Source organism: Centrocercus urophasianus, unplaced genomic scaffold (genome assembly GCF_019232065.1).
Source record: "Centrocercus urophasianus isolate 14NV4802_14NV808 unplaced genomic scaffold, USGS_Curo_1.0 seq_26, whole genome shotgun sequence".
Lineage (NCBI taxonomy): Eukaryota > Metazoa > Chordata > Aves > Galliformes > Phasianidae > Centrocercus > Centrocercus urophasianus.
In genome coordinates this window covers 1936565-1954495 of record NW_024884822.1, presented here as the reverse complement: position 1 = coordinate 1954495, position 17931 = coordinate 1936565, and the positions used below count along the sequence as shown (strand labels likewise).

Sequence of the window (17931 nt, the reverse complement as noted above, 5' to 3'; positions counted from 1 at the left end):
AATTTAAATACTGCCCTGTTGCTGCTGTCTGTAGTCCTGAATGCTAGCACACACAGTGCTAACCAGAGTTATGTCTGTGGAGAGCTGGGATGGTATGGAACAGCTGAGAGGTTGTTCTTTATAGCAGAATAGGCATTGCTGCCCTGTTTTGGGAAATGGGGGTAGTGAACTTAGCTGTGTGAATTCAAGTGCTACTCATCCTTGGGCTCAGATAATGAACACTGGCCTACCTTTATTTACTGATGTAGGCACAGAAGAAAAAGATCCTTTGGAAGCTTTCCAGTTCCCCATCATTGCCCTTTCAGGAAAATAACTCTATCTTGGACCCATACAATAAAAGGAATAAATATTAGGTGTGTTTTTAGTCTGCGTATGCTAATATTTTGATAATATAACTAGGAATATGCTGATATTATAGAAACTCCACTTTTTTTTTTTTTTAATCAAAAGACAACTGCTTTTTTGGAACTTGCAGAAAGTTTGTTTGCTTTTACTTATTTCTAAAGGGAAAATTGCTCTGGTGAGGTCTTGTTAGTGAATTTCCTTTTTGACTTAAAGTCTGGATTTGTTGTTCTGAACATTCTACTCGCATGTAATGGTACAAAGAGAAGGAAATAATCATCTTTTATCTTCTGTGGTAATAGAGGAAAGTGAATTCTATGTTTATTGAAACAGTGTGGCACTAAAGAGATTTGAGTTCATGCCGTCTCACAGATGTACTTCTACTTGACTTGGAAATTCTGGGTATTCCTTTATATTTGCAATAATTGTTGGGCAAGAAAAGTAAAGTGTGTGTATGTATATATTTATATATTTGAGTTATATCTCGTCTTTTTTTCTGTCTGCCAAGATTGCCAACCCACAGAGGTGACTTTCGATTCATTCCGTAGTTACTTTAGCTCTGATGTAATTTTTGCCTTGGGTCCTAACAGACCTTCAGCTGACGGGACTCTGATTTTGATAGCACCATAAAATCTATTTGTTCTGTTTGCAGTCTTACGGAGTGTGCAAGTCAGTATCCTGCCATTTTTAACCTGGTTGAAAGCTTTGTCAGCCTAGTTAAAGGCCTCTTGGAGAAGTTGCTGGATTACCGAACTGTAATGAATGATGAAAGCAAGGACAATCGCATGAGCTGCACGGTGAACTTACTGGTATGTTCTGTCTTGTAGTTCTTGTGTGAGAATTTCACCTACCAAAAATGAAGGGACTAGTCTGCAATGCTTGAATAATAATTCAGAGCCTGAGGCAATAGATTTTTGCATCCATTTGCATGGATATATACATAAAGCTGAAAGCAACATCCACTCAGTTTTGCTTGTGTTTTTTATTCAGTTTGATTTTGTGGATAAATTATGTAGTTCACTACTCGTACAATGTATGTTTTGATAGGCTTACTGTAACAATTGGCTTTTACAGAATAAAGTTTTGTTCAAGGAACAAACCCACTTGCTGCTTTACTAACTCTGCGGTTCTGATTTTTAAATCTGGAAAAGAAGCATACAAGATACGCTTGGAGTAGGCTGCTAAAAAGTTTTAAGTCTCTGGTCTGATTTTAAGCCACTCTATCTTTTTTCTATTACTATTTTGTTATGAGGAGTACCACGTAGATCAAAGATATTTTACTACCAGGAAATGTCCTCTGAGGAGCAGAGGAACCTTTATGAAATTTAAGCATGGAAAAGAAAGCATGATAAATATCTACATGCACATATTCTCCGTTCCTCAGTAATCACTGTGCAGAGTTGTATACATTTTTACAACCCTTAAGGAGGCAATTCTTGAGGCGTGTTTTGCACAGCCTATCACCTCATATACATGCTAAAGCCTCATAGTGAGAAAAATGGATTTTATTCCTATATTGAGCCCCTTTAGAGATGCTGAATAACAATGCTGCGTGTACCAAATTCAGTAAATAACAGATTCTTCTCTGGGCACCACATGTAGACAGAATATGTAGTTCATGTTAATGCATTTGGATATCCATATTTACCTCTTCTCCTACCATCACAAATGACTTCATTAGTGAACTAAGAGTGTATATATATATATGTAATGTATGCGTAGTAAAAACACTAATAACTAACTAAAATATTAATTAAAGCAGTGGTAGAGTCAAATTTAAACTTAAGGTATGTAGGTTCTTCCAAAAGTAATACCTCCTATTTTTTTTCCCCCATGGAAACTACATCAGATACAATGAGCACAAGAACACTATTTGATAGAGAAAATTCTCAGCTACAAAACAGTATTTTTCAACATAGTCACCACCATTAGGTATGCATTTCTTCCAGACAAGACCAATAGCCTGCATATGCTGCACCCACAAAAATCTGCACCAGTGCAATTGACATTTCACCACTGCTGAAACAAACCACCCACCACCTCACTGTGCTCGCAGCCACTGCTTGGTCCCCATGAATACTCATCAAGCACTGTTGAATGTCAGTTTTTCCCACATTAAGAAATTCAATTCAATTCCTAAGCTCCGTGTGCACTTTGTGTCACACCCCATTTTGTCCGTCTACACCTCTGCTGCCATCTGTCTTTCAGAAATAAAATGTAATGGAATATTGGCTGGAAGATTCAATACTGCCATCCCACCAACATCTGCCTCTGATGTCATGGACCAACATAATAGGACATGTTATTATGGACCAACATATAGGGGACATTACTTTTGGAGTGACCCTCATTGTTTTATTAGATATTTCTTGTACAAGAAAAACGATATCTCAACATTTTAATATTTTTAAGCTGTGTTTTACTGAAAGAAATTAGGAAATAACTTATAAATATATGTCTTATATAACTTATAAATGTTTATGTCCCTAGAACTTCTACAAGGACATTAACCGTGAAGGAATGTATATCAGGTATGGCAGATGCTCTGTTGAATGTTTAAGAAGAGGACAATAATACTTTTTAAAAAAATTCTGCTTTCATCACTGTACTTGAATTTCTATTGCTTAATGGTAGCTTACCATCCACTGATTCTGTTGTCATCCTGGCCTCATTTATATTTACAATCCATTTTTCACTTAGCTTTCAGCAACTTTGAATTTATCATATGCATTTAGAAGCTGCATTTTCTTCCCCAAGCATCAACTTCTAGCTGATCAAATCACTCAACACTGTTTATTGTTCAAAATAAAGAAAATGTAGCTAGACTTGAGGTTTGGTGGGGGCTGCATCATACATTTAGAATGGCATGAAAAAGCAGGTTATCTAGAATTGCGCAGTCTGCCAAGTCTCTTTAAATATGCAACACTACATGCAATACAGAATTACTAGTAAAGCATTCTTCCCTAAGAGCTATAGCTATCCTGGTAAATTCTTTCTTGTTTGACATGGCCTCTTACTGTCTCTAAGGATTTTGCACATGGGCTATAGCAAATCTTCTATTCAAGAATTAACTATTTCCTGCCTCTCTTACCATTCTGCAAAAACTGTAGAACTACTTCACCTTATCTACTGGAGTGCAAAGACCAGCATCTCAGCTGTGCTGAGCACTGAAGGTGCTTCGCTGCTAAGTGTGGAGTGGTGAGCTAAAGTGGATGGGGACAAATAATGCTCTCTCTGAATGGTATTTCTGGGGGAGTCACATTTTAACCAGGATTTAGATCTAGGAATAGTAACAGCTTGAAATGCTTCAGCAGGGTATGTCTTAGTTCTCTGTCAAAAGTCCCTGTTGAATGGAAGGGGTTGGAACGCCTTTTTCTCTCTGACTGGTGGAAGAGATGTGACTTAAGTCATGTGGTGAGCAGTGACAGGATGATAACAGCAATGTTGTTCTAAGGATCAAGGAGAACACTGACAACGTAAAACAGCTCTTCCTCCCATATCACCTTGTCAAGATGTATAGGGACCTGCTTTGTCTTTCTAGGCCGCTATTACCCTTTTCTCCTTTGCCTTAAATAAATTCTTCATGTCCAATCTAAACTTCCTTTCATGAAACTTGAGGCCATTTCCTCATGTCTTATCATTTTTCACTTGAGAAAAGAGACTGACACCCTTCTTAGTACAACCTCCTTCTTTGTACTTGTAGAGAGTGATGAGTTCTCTCCTCAGCTTCCTTTTTTCCAGACTAAGCAAACCCAGTTCCCTCAACCACTCTTTGTATATGTCATTTCTAGTTCTTTCAACAGCTTTGTTGCTTTTATCTGCATATGCTTATGCAGCTCAGTATCCTTGTAGTGAGGGGCACAAAACTGACAGTAACAGTCAGAAATAATGGATGCAGTGGTCTGACTTAGAATTCAAGTTGGAGTAGTAGATCTTGCTCCTCCTAGAGGAGGAGTTAACAGCAGTTCACAGAAGTAGGGTAGGTTTTTCTCCTCCTTTTATGCACAATGTTCCAATATACAAAGATACAGAAAAAGTCTTAGTAAATGTACAGTGCTTTAACCTCACTCAGTGTCCTTGAAGACTCTTTTAGTAGTGACTGCACAATATCTTTCAAGTTTCCATTATCTAGAGTTTATCTAGAATGTTTATAACACAGAATTCAAGTCATTTCAGCATCTGGACTAACTTCTGTTCTCTGCTGTAACAGATATTTGTATAAATTGCGAGATCTTCATTTGGACTGTGAGAATTACACAGAAGCTGCCTACACCCTTCTACTCCATACTTGGCTCTTGAAGGTTAGATTTTCCTAAATTTAACAAATAAGCAAGCCTTTGCAAAATTCAAATTTTTAAATAAGAAGTGGTAGTCTCAATCTCCAATTTACTGCATATTAGTTATTTTCTTTAGAGATATTCAAGTTCATACTTGAAATTGTTATGGCAGGTCATAAAAAGTTAACAGTAAATGGGGATTTTTTTTTTTCAATAAATGATTCAATGTCACATGCTGGTAAGGCTCAAAATATTGTTGCAAAAATAGTTTTACTTAGTGAGAAAAGCCATTGCGCTTCCTTGTGTTTTTCGTTATGCTACTTTCTTCTTATCACAAATATAAATAAGTATCAAAATTTCCATCAAACCTTCCATTTTAAGTAGTATGTATCGCACTCCAAATTATGCTACCTTTCTTTCATATTTGGTAATTGTTTTCACTACAACTAATGTTTCTCACTGTAACTGACAATAGCAGTAGAAATGGCCAGTAACATCCTTATCCATTTCAAGGAAAACTTCAAAATTTAAAAGCAAAAATGTGTGCAATTCCTTTGGGGTGTTTGTTTTTCTTCTTTTTTTTTTTTTTTTTTTTTCTTTTTTTTTTGGCAGGGAGGGGGGGCGGGGGGACAGGGAGGAAGGTAGAACCCTCTAAACTGTGCCTTTCATGTTGCTGTTTTAATTAACCTTCCTTTTGCCTTTTCTAGCCATGCCAAATTTCAAGGTACTTTTTGTATGTTTGTGTAGACAAAAATAATTTTTATGCATATATTTTAATACAAAAATCAAGAACGTATCAGTCAAGATGTCACCACTGAAATAAAATCAACCAATTTGCCCCCTTAGATTTTTTTCTACAGCCTCTTGGGCTGAGGAGCAGGGAGGAAGGTGGTTTTGAAAATGTCGTGTCTATTCCTGTTTATTGCATGAAGTACAGCATTGTTTGAAGTGGTACTGAAAATGTTCCCAGTGCCTCTTCCATTATCATGTGGAAGGATAAAAAAAGAGTAGGAAAAAAACAACAACTTGGAATAGATCAGATTTTGTGGAGGTTGAGGAACAAGATGTTGAACTCCAAATTCAGGGCTTATTTTAATGTGTTTTAATCCTCAGTGGTCAGATGAGCAGTGTGCACCCCAAGTCATGTCAACGGAGTTCCAGTGTTCACAGACCTATCGACACTTGAAAGAGAATCTGTATGAGAAAATCATAGAATACTTTGACAAAGGAAAGGTAGAGTTGTGGAGTTCTCTCTGTCAAAAAAAGTCTCTTACTGTGTTATTTTGGATAGTAACATTTAATGACTATTCTCCATAGAAAATGTTTGTTTCGTTATTGTGTAGGAAATCCTACTTGAAATGTGGGTCAACTAAAAATTCTGTCCTGAAGGCTTGTTCACAGGGTACATCTGTTTTGTATGAACATGTTCTTTCAATAACCACATTTGCAAAGAAAGAGGTCAGTAATTACAAGTATCTGTCAGGCAGTAATAAAATAAATGTTGAGTGTACTTTCCCTTGCTAAGAAAATAATAAGGACACCACAGATTGTATTTCCAGACTATTCAGTCATTATCTCCCCCAAAAAACAGAGTTCAAACTGGGCACATTTTTACAGAGACATCTTAGAATTACATCCTAAAATTAAAAAACTATTAGTTTGATGTTCAACACCTGGATCTAGTTCAGTTTCTTTAAAATCTGTGCAGGAAAGGTAGTGTCACTTAGCATAGAGTCTTGTTTTATCAATTTGCATTGGAAATAACTATAATATAGCAAATATATATACCTCCCGGTATATACATATATATATATATATATATATATAGCAAATATATACCTCCCGGAGTATAAGAATAACCAAATGCTATTTCTATTATACCTCGCCTTCTGGTTCTCCAGGCAGCTGAGTGCCCCTCTCAAATTCAGAGCTACTTAGCCTAGGGGTACATAGCACTCTGTAAAAATGATGGTAATGCGTATGACCACCAGTAACCTTACATCAGTAAAGAGTTAGGCTCAGAAAAACTATTTTGTCTCCTTTATTCTGAATAGATGCAAGACTTGTAGAATTTGAGAAATATCCTCAGGAGTGCGAATATCTATTTGCTTTAGGACCACTCCTGTGCTGCAAACCAGAAAATGCCTTTAGCAGACGAGAAAAGTAGTCCTAGTCTTTCAGAGCAGTTTTGTAATTCCTTACAGTAATTTTTGGAGGTGGCTGTTAGGTAGTGTGGAAAGAAACAAGCTGTTTTTCCGAGCAAGGAGTAATTTAAGTCTAAGCCTTGTAAGTTTTTAGCTAACCAGGAAAGCTGTCAATGCCAGGCTGTCTGTGAAAAATGTATGGTTTTGAATTTTTTATAAATTGGAACGTTTGTTTTGAAGAGAGGCCCTGCCTCATACGCTGCACCTGTGCTTAGATGCTATCTGACTTGATGATTTATTGCTTGATTATTATATCTGAAATTTCAGGTGATTTTTGGCAAAATTATTGTAAGAAAAAAGTAGATTTATTCCCTTAGTAAATCATAAAGCACTTTTATTCTCCATGTTAATTTGTTTTCCCAAAGTTTATGGTTGCTGGGCTATTTCATTCTAAATATGCATTTAATAAATGACTGCAATTTAAAGATGGCATCATCAGTGCAACTGCAGTTAAACAGCAGTGTGTTAAAGACATGTTTGTTAGTATTGGATTTACTCTTTGAATATGTGGGTACGTTGCAGATGTGGGAAGAAGCTATATCGTTATGCAAAGAACTTGCAGAGCAGTATGAAAAGGAAGTTTTCGACTACGAGCTTCTAAGTCAAAATCTGGTAAGATTACATACAAATCTTCAAATTATTTTCATCACAGAATTTGGAGTTTAGAGCTATCAAAAATATAGATTTTTATTTAATTTTTATTTAATTGATTTTTACTTAATTGATTTTTATTTAATTTGTCGAAGAGTTCCTTTGTTGTATTACAGAATTTCAGTGCTAGAGATTCATAAATAACTATTTCATAAAGTTATATGGGCATTTACTTACTACAGTATTTTGAAACTATAGATGAGATAAGCATGTTCTTATTTTGTGCAATAAAATGTGATGTATAAATCAATGGCTATAGTACTACTGCAGAAAGTAGTAAGGGAAAAAAAACCAAAAACCTGTAGTAATTATTGTGGCTGGTTTTGCCCTTAGGTTCAACAAGCAAAGTTCTATGAAAACATCATGAAAATTCTGAGGCCTAAACCAGATTATTTTGCAGTTGGATATTATGGCCAAGGATTTCCTACATTTCTAAGGGTAAACCTATTTACATTTTTTAACTTTTTTCAATCTGTTTTCATGTGCTTATAAAATTGTACTGTATATCAATGCAAAGAAGTCACTGGGAATATCTGACTGGAATTTAATTCTGCTGGGATGCAGGATTGTTGTTTAACATCTACTGCCATCCCTCCAACATCTGCTTCTGCCATCAAGGGCTAATGTAATAAAATAGGAGGCATTACTTTTGTAGCACCCATTGTTTATCACATTTGCATCATACCAGTGCTCTCTGTGACCCAACATTATGTCTTTAGCAGTAAGAAATAATAGAAAGCTAGAGTGAGAGAGAGTAAAATATATACAGTGTGTGTATAGTGCTGTTGATCTGGTATATATTCCCTATTTAGCTGATAAAGGGTTTCCTGTATTGGAGGTTATACTGTTGTGTATTAGAACACGATGAATTACTCTGCAATGAATCTTTCCAATCTTTTTTCTGAATGGCTGTCCCCCAAAACATACCATCATTAAAACACTGTGTTGGATATTTACTGCTGTCTTTTTCTTATCACCTGGTAATTTCTGTGCACTAGTTCTTGCAGAATCGGAGAATCTGAGAGTGATTGAACACTTGTTCTTTCATCATTTTCTTCATGCCACTCATGATGGATTATTCTTTAAAGATTTGGTTCATTTAAATACTGTTTCCACAGGAAACCTTCCTTATTTTTGTACATTGTAGTTGCCTTGCTGAACTAAATTTTCTAGTTCTTGGGACAACAGAACTTTGTCTGTTATACCTAGTATACCTAGTATTTGAATGTGGATTCACTGTGATTTTGATACTGATGTTTCTTGTTTGTTTTCCTGTTTCACTCAGTTCTTGAATTTCAGATCTCTAATATTCAGTGAGCTGAAATGTTCATCCCAACCATCTTCAACTACATTGTTTTGTTTTTTTTTTTCCTGAATAGTAGCATCTACTTACATATCATAGAACAGTTTCTCAAGTTCATGTTGTGTCCACTGAATAGACCTTGAGCTGTTGAACCTACTTCTTCTCTTTTGTTTTTCTCCATTTTTTACTACCATGTGAGAAAATCAAGAACTCGGGGGGCCTGTTTTGTTGTTGTTGTTTTTTTTTGAAGAAGTTTGCCAAACTTAAGAAGTCAAGCACAATTTAATTTTACTTCAAAAAGCATTTTTAAAACATAATAAATTATTGCTTTAACTCCAGTAGTGACTGTCTTCAAAAAGGAGAATTAACTCAAATACTTGATATTTTTCTCCAGGAAAAAAAAAATCATACTGAATACAATGACTGTAGTAGCTTTCTTAGTGCTCAAGGAAATTAAAGAAATAGAAGACTCCTCTTTTGTGGCCTTGAAGGCCAAAATTCCTTGAAAGAATTGGAAAACACAGTGAAAACATGCTAACATGGCAACTTTTTCTTCTGCTTTTATATAACTATCCTGTTAAATGAAGTAAAATGAACCACAAAGAAGCACACATGGGGATAAACTCTATTGTAAATTAGGGCATTCTGTTACATCAAGAAGAAGGAGCAAGCACAGTAGAACTATATACTATTATTAGAAAGCTGTGAAATTGTGAAATTTGGACTCAGGTCATGTTTGAAAGAAAATCCTTTTATATGAGAGACAAGAAAAGAAATTTCAGTGCATTACTTACCCATCCATTCCAATTTTATTACACTCTACATCCTCCTCAGTGACGATGCCTTCGTCTTTTTCTTCATTCTAATGCTCAAAAGTATCGCTCTGGAGAGTCAGCAAAGTGCTTCATGACCTGGACAAAGTCAGGTGTTCTTTATAGTTATTAGTATTCAGGTATCAGCAACGCTCATTTAAAAATTTGGTGACCTTATGGTATCTTCGTAGTGATAAACACACACACCTGCGATTTCTTCCTCAGCATCATACAGCTCAAGGAATCTGGTATTTATTCCTTGCAGAACAAAGTATTTATCTATCGTGGGAAGGAATACGAGAGGAGAGAGGATTTTCAGGCTCAGCTGATGAGTCAGTTTCCCAGTGCAGAGAAGATGAACACCACCTCAGCACCTGGAGAGGATGTGAAAAACTCACCTGGTCAATGTATCCTTGAACACCGTGGAGGTCACAGAATGAAAGTGGTTTGGGGAAACCTGTTCTAGCAAGAGTTGAACTGTGTGGAACAAACATTTCCCAAATCTTATGGGGCAGTTCAGTTTGCAGTTTTATTATATCTTCAATGTTTCTAATGGACTGTTCCTAACGTGTTTGCTCCTGTTTCTTAAACAATTCTAAGATGTTTGTCACTTTCACCATTTGTTCAGGTTCATGCATGGTTTAACTTTACTGCCTCTGAGTGGCAAAATCAGTGAGGAACATGTGAATTTGCTGAGGCTAAAGCAGCAACTTGTCTATTACTTCTCATTCCTAATTTTTGTGACTTGATGTTAATTTCTTCCTTGAACATTGTTTTCTCTGGAACTGTACTTCTGTATTTCTTTACAACATAAATATGGCTTATTTTCTTAGAAATTTTCCTAGGAAAATTGACACATCCACAATTTCTAGAATGCCCTAAATTATTACATCTTTTTCTTCATATTCTGGCTCAAATTACTATTGGCTGAGCAGATACGAGATCACTCCATTGTATCAGAACTTTGTTCAATTGTTGTTGTTCCTTAATTAATTTTCAAGAAAATTTTATAATGCTCTGTGTGCTCTCTTGAGTTAATTTTCATGCAACTGTAGGAATGCTGTTTTCTTTTCACACTCAAGGGGCTGAATTATGAAGAATTACAAGCTTGTCCAAAATTGACATTATGTTTGAGAGTCACGATTTCATAAATTTTGTTGTGTCTTAAAACATTTTATTTTGGGGGGATCATGTGTTTTCAGTCCTTTCTGTAACTAGAATTTTCTGAAGCCTATGTGATAAATTTATTTACAAGTCACGACAGACTAAATCATAACACTTCACTAGAAAAAGAAAACATCAGGTGGATGGGCTGCTCAGTGAGATTTCTAAAAGAGAATGCTAAACATCATGACATTACTCATGCTTAAGGGTGAATAGTAAAATGGTTTACGTCAGATGTTGTTGATGTTATTTATGTAAGTTGCCTTTAAGATTTTAATTAATGAGTCAGTGTGATAAATTACATTAATAATTTTAAGTTCAGCAAATAATAAAAATTCCCAGTTCAAAATTAATGTATTTTTGCTAGTTAGTAATCTAGTAGGGCTTTTTTTTTTTTTTTTTTGCCAAGAAAGCTCCATAAATGAAACTCCAAACCCTGCAGATTTTTCATCAGGATATGTCTTTCTTCTTTCACAGCAGCATAAACTATTTCATGCTCATTGTTAATAATATGACCTTGACATTCACAATTTCAGACATACAGTGTTTTACAGTGCAACCAGTCTTGGAGGAGCAACCCAGATTCAAAAATAAAGCAGTACCTGATCAAATTATAAAGTAAGTGAATTTCTGTAATAATTGAGTGGAATTCAGCCCATACTCCTAAGGTTACAACAATTATTTTGTGAATTCAGCCATTTGCCAAGATTTAGAGCTTCTATTGTGTTTACTGACTGATGCATGTCTTAGGTAGTTCATGAAAGAACATCTGTTGCTAAAGGAATGGCATGTGGTTACGAGGCACAAGAGAATCCATGCTTTGGTTCATGTTCTGGAGTTTTCAACACAGCTTCAAATACAAGTGGTGAAGACAGGACAGTTAGAAGTAGCTGACAGTATGAGTATTTTTGAGTTGAAGGCTCTTACACATAAAATCTTGGTATGATTTACTTGCAAGTAGTACACAATGCTTTTTGACAACATGGTTTTTGTTATACAACCAGAATTGTGTAAAGAAATAAGGGAATTGAATTGTCCAAAGTATTTTGAGAAATGATTGCCTAACTGCTCCAAATTCTTAATTCAATGCTGAATATGTTCAACATACTTCATCCTTCTAATTGAGTGTTTTGACTACATTTGGCTAGTGATGGTTCCTTCCAACAGGTCGTGCCAAAACTGCATACAGTACCTACTGGAGTACTGGCTGTGAGATTTTGGCTTGAAATCTCTTCAAGCTGATGAAATTTTGCAGTCTCAGAAAAAAAGTAGAACAGATGAGACTTCCTAGTCAGATGATGGAAGGCACATAAGGGTTCTTATGTTTGCAAACATGATTAATAAAAGCTGTTGCTTATCATAAGCACCTCAGTGGAAAATCTCAAGATAACGTTTGGTAGCTTGTAACATAAAGACAGCAAGAAGTACATAGGCTGTGTGATTTAAGGCAGCTTGTATTTTCTACCTCTTCTTGTCAGTACCTTGTGAAAGCACAAGGTTCATCTCCCTAACTGAAATCAGTTGAAACATGCCTCTTAAGCTAAAAGTTTTCCAGCAAATCTATGGCACCTGCATTTTTTTTTTTTTATCCAACAGAAGCTTTGCAATGCCTCCACACTTAGACAACTAAGAATTAAATCATTTATAAATGTTTTCACAACATGCAGCTTCAGCTCTCCTAAAAGAGACTGAAGATAGAAGGGCTTATTTTTTTATCAGCTGACATGAATTAATTCCTGACTGTTCCACAGTTGGATTCAAACCAGCTTTCACCTCTGTCTGCAGCCTGATCTGCAGAATCTCTCCTGAAATTGCATTTGGTTTAGAGTAGAAAGATTCACCTAAAAATACATGCCCAGATAAATCAGGCACAAACAGAAGCTTTGTAGTATAAAATAAATGATATAAAAAATAAAATAGATTCTGTGGTCCCAATGTAAACTGGAACTCATTTAAAAATCATAATCTCACAAAACTTGCTATGTTTGACTTGACTTCACTGTAGTGCCAGCTACATTTTGAACTTATAATGGATATATTTAGGAAAGTGCTCCACAAGAAGTACAATGGTCTGTCATATGGAAGATTTTGTAATTGCTTGTCTCAGCTGCAGAATTCTGCCAAGCTGTTAATTTAATCTGGCCTTAGAGGAAATATTTATTTTTATAAGTGCACTTAATTAGGCATTTAATTGTTAGTTACATAAGTTGATGACAATGCATTTATTCTATCAAAAAGCTTTAAAATATCTGCCCTTTCAGATGGGATGGCATAAAGTGATCTAGCTGGGTACAGCAATATTCTCCTCTTTCATTAAGTTATAGAAGATAATCTTGTTTGTTTGAATATCTCAGCTGGTCGGGTCTCTATTGGTCTGTTTCCTCAGCCTTCCAAAACACGACTTTCTGAGACATGTTTTGCTCTGCAAAATTACCTTTTGTTTTATATTGCATGAAATTGATCATAATTGATCATAATAGAAACCAGAGAGAGATTATTTTCAAGCAGAACACTTAGCCTAAACTTAGCAAGTGCTAAAGAGTGACTGGTTATGTGTTGGTGGGAACGCATGCGCACAGTGATTGGAATGATACATTAACTAAATCAGATAGACCAGGGCATAGATTTCTTTATATTAATGTCTGCTTCTAAAGGTGCTTATGTACATTTTCTTATCTGTCACAATAAATTATTAGTTGTGGCCTCAGATATTTAGCTTATTGGATGACCGTTGTTCTGTATTGTGAGTAGAACTTTTATATTAAGTGGGTTAAAATGATTTGTTATGGTACATGGATGAAAAATCACATGTATTTCACTGAAAGTAAATATATTCTTTTTGTTCAGTCAATTGCTTTTTAAAAAGTGTACTCCTTTTAGAAGAAAAGCAGAGAGTATGTCACAGTAACAGAACAGGAAAGTAAAATCTTTTTTAAGCTCCATTGTAGAGGTTCTAACATTAATCTGGAAGTTACAGAAGTTGTAGAATTTTCTTACCTCAGAAGTGCACCCAGTCCCACGCTGAAGCAGCCTGTTTGCAAAATACTCGATCATCATTTATAGATAAAGTAGCTGTCTCCTGAATTTTCAGTTGTGGAGTTTTTTTCTTCCCATTAAATTTCCTTTTAATTAAAACTAATTCAAGCTGTAATAATTGACTGTGATAACAAGAGAAATAAATATGTGAACTCTGTATTTTACAAAATTCTTTTTTAAATCTTTCAGCTTTTATAAGTCCAACAATGTCCATCGTTTTCACTATTCAAGACCTGTTAGAAAAGGATCTGTTGACCCTGAAAATGAATTTGCTGTAAGTAAGCAAATGACAGAGTGATGCAGTTCTGGTAAATATGACTGACAGAATTCTGATCCTTTCTTAGTCTGAGACAATACATTCCTTGCAAAAATATACAAAAAAATTCTGTTATTTGCATGCTGATGATCAGTAGTGTCAATTGTTTCACATAAGGAGCTTCTTATCTACTGTTAAATAATTCAAATGCTGATCTACCCTGACATCCCAGTTATGTGCTCTATTATCAGCATTAATGTTGTGCACTGGGCTCCTTTCCAAGCTGGAAAGTTTTGAAACTATTTATACACGTTCCTTTGAATTGTTTTACAAATTACTAAGTGGTTAATGTCTTCATTCTTGATAACAATAGACAGTATGCATGCTCACTTCATATAAATGGAAATTAGTGTGGTTGGAGTGCATTTTTTTGCATTCATTGTTACATTTCTCACTAGTGGCAGGTTATTTAAGCTAGGAGTGGTAGAGCAAATGCAGTAGAGGCATCTTAAAATGCCAACAGCTAGTCGTCTTCAGAAGGAATGGGGGGGAAGTAAGGATGCTGGCTATTACTGCTTTTAATTGCAAAAACATATTTTGAAAGTAGAGGTCATTTAGTCACAGTCATTTGATGTGTAATGGCAAAGTAAGGAATAGATACTAAAAGACCAAAGGATATTTTTCATTTTCCTGTGCTTTGTGCAGGCCTAATGTTTGAAGAAGACCTAATTTGAAATCTGAAAATAATTTGTTTAAATAGCTATGATGGATTCATTTTGCAGTGTCTTTTCATGCAAAGATACATATGCATGTTTTGCATCTACAATCTGACATTTCAGAAGACAGAAAAGATTAAAGTTTAAATCCTGAAGTATCATTTTCTCCCTTATATTTTTTTTTTTAATAGTCTATGTGGATTGAGAGAACATCATTCATTACAGCATACAAACTTCCTGGAATTTTACGATGGTTTGAAGTTGTCTCCATGTCACAGGTGTGTATTAACATGCTAGGAAACTGTATCATGTTTATAAGTATGAATGATCGTGTACAGAATAGCTTGTGAATTTGTCACAAAGGCAGACTTGTCACTTATTTTTACATGTACAAGCTGGTAGAGTTTAATTTTTTACAACTGTGATAGTTGTATTGATCAATATAACTTTCATCTGATTGATAGTTTTAGGACCAAGTCCTAAAAGATTTGAAAAGATCTATAGTTCTAGTGAATTATAAGAAAGTTGTTCACATACACACTGTTTTATAAAACTAAAAAGACCATTTTATCTCTGTATCAAGCTTAAGAGTCGTTAGTGGAGGTTAGGTATTTCCTCTGTTACAGCCATACTGTCATTTCACTTTATTGAATTAATTTGAATTGAACTAATTTGAATGATTTAATACATTCATTTATTGAATTTATTCACTCTTCATCCAAGTTTATCATAAAGCTTTTAGAAGAGAAATCCACTTGGCTCTCATAACCTCTTGGTTTCAATTAGGCATTGAATGAATAAAGAGACAGGCATTTTATTTGCATTCTACAATGTATTTAATGCATCAGAACAGTGGACAGGTACACACCCAAGGATGGTCTGCAGCTCCTTGCACTTGGTTCAGTTGGTGCATTTTGGGGTTGCCTCTTCACAGCATCTGACAGACACAAGAGAGGATGTGCTTCTGTGTGCACAAAGACCATTCACACCTCATTCTGAATTATGATTATGGTGGTGTTTAACCAAACTCTATTGCTGGATTTCTGTGCCATGTAAGAAAGTATTTAGGAGTTGTCATTGTACATACGTAGCTAAGATGTCTTTAATGCAAATTCTAGCCTAGATGATGGAAATAAAGATAACTGGCTCTTTGTTCTATTTCTATGCATTGAAATACACTATCTGCAACTTAAATGGCATAATCAATAGCAAATGATTTAACTGTCCAAATGACATAGTACCAAATAGTTGTCTTTGAATTGTATTTCCTTTGTGTAACAGATTACTGAAATACAAGTAACATTCAAGTCACAGAAACGACAAAAAATGAATTCCTACAAATGAGAGATTTTCAGCTGAAAATACTTTAATTTTCATAAGTAACATAGCTAACATATCTAAATGTGCAATTCCATTAATTTACCTGGATAAAGTTAGAAATAATCTACGTCAAGATTTACTATATATCTTTCATCTTTTTTATTTCTTTATAGACTACAATTAGTCCTTTAGAGAACGCTATTGAGACTATGTCCATGACAAATGAAAGAATTCTGATGATGATTAACCAATACCAGAGTGATGAAAACCTTCCTATTAACCCACTTTCGATGCTTCTGAACGGCATTGTTGATCCAGCTGTTATGGGTGGCTTTGCTAAATATGAGAAGGTAGGAGAGATTATTTTTGGTTGTACTACATCCTGCTCCTACTTGATGGTGATACAGTGAAGGCTCAGCTGGGAATACGAAGGCCACATTTCCATCAGTTAAAAGATCCTTGTACGCTGGTCACCTCTGATCAGGAGTCATTCAAAGCAGAAAGTAGCATAGGTCCAAAATAGATACTGGGAGAGTAACAAGCTCAATATTAATAGCAATTAAAAGAATAATATATATTTCATGTATGTGTGTTCATTTTTCCAAATGTAATGAAAATGGCTTTCACACATCAAAAGGTTTGCTCTGGAATAAGCAAATCAAGTTTATGCAACAGTAGGGCTGTAGGCTTTAGATGTGTTGCATTGTTATCAGTGTTTTTCAGCAATTGCAATCTTTCTGCAGAGCAGTATTTGTTAAAAATTGGAACACAAATATATTTTTTTCTGCTATACGTGGAAAATTGGACATCTTGAGGAACTAAACTGTAACAAGTTTGTCCCTGAGGCCACTTTGTTGAGGGAAAAAAAAAAAAAAGAAAAAAAGGCAGGAATGTTTAATAATTTATAGATTCATTTTTTGATTGAATTCTAAATTATTAAAGTTTATGATGAAATTGAATGTAAAACTACTCCATAGCTGTAGAGATTTATTATTTCTGCCTGCCATTTCCTGATGAAAAGTATATGCCGTGCTGAGTAGGCTCAGCATGCTAGATGGACTGCAGGCATGCTGAATGGATGCTGTATATATTTACATGAACACACACATAAAATACTGTCGGTAAGCATGATTTACTCTGATGGACTATGACTTATGCTCTGTTAGTCCTAACGTATCACTCCTTCAAATAGTTGGCAGTTACAAATAACTATTCTTCCTTCATACTTGGAGGGTGAGGGGGTGGGAGACACGTAGTTTCTTTGCTCAGAAAAGGATAGTCTGTATGCAGTACCTAGCTCTGCTTATGTATGACAGCATTTTCTTTATAAAGATAACTAATGTTAGTGTGAGATACCTCAATAAATTTCTGAGTTTAATCATGTAAACTGTGGCGCTCCAAATTTGTGCATTTTTAAGTTTCAGTGCAAGTTTACAAAACAAACAAGTATTTCTTTTTCACAGTAAGTGTCTCAAGCTGAGAAGTGTTGTATGAAGAATGAATTCAGTTCTCAAGTGATATAGCAATTATAGCAGCACCTGGCTAAGAAGCATGCATATGTCTTTTTATTTATTGACAAATATTATGGTAACCTGTTAGAGTCACTGAACCAATCACTGATCTCTTTATTTGTTGAAATGATAGACTGAATTATTTTTTGTTTATCTCAGGCTTTCTTTACAGAAGAATATATCAGAGACCATCCAGATGATCAAGAAAAGCTGAATAGACTTAAAGATCTAATTGCTTGGCAGGTAACACCTTTCTATCAGCAGTCAAATAAGGCTTCCTCAGCTGCTTTTTTTTTCTTTTCTTTTCTTTTCTTTTCTTTTCTTTTCTTTTCTTTTCTT

General features: G+C 35.1%; 1 protein-coding gene across 1 annotated transcript in view; it reads left to right on the top strand.

The window, feature by feature from the left end:
- Positions 1-17931, top strand: part of DOCK2 (dedicator of cytokinesis 2) — a 153583-nt gene that overhangs the window by 124095 nt on the left and 11557 nt on the right. Inside the window, exons 35-46 of the mRNA XM_042826108.1 lie at positions 995-1151; positions 2833-2873; positions 4553-4643; positions 5733-5852; positions 7346-7435; positions 7808-7912; positions 9855-9996; positions 11290-11371; positions 13979-14063; positions 14953-15039; positions 16255-16431; positions 17752-17835. Of these exons, the coding sequence (XP_042682042.1) occupies positions 995-1151; positions 2833-2873; positions 4553-4643; positions 5733-5852; positions 7346-7435; positions 7808-7912; positions 9855-9996; positions 11290-11371; positions 13979-14063; positions 14953-15039; positions 16255-16431; positions 17752-17835 (1261 nt within the window). The remainder of the gene's footprint in view (positions 1-994; positions 1152-2832; positions 2874-4552; positions 4644-5732; positions 5853-7345; positions 7436-7807; positions 7913-9854; positions 9997-11289; positions 11372-13978; positions 14064-14952; positions 15040-16254; positions 16432-17751; positions 17836-17931) is intronic.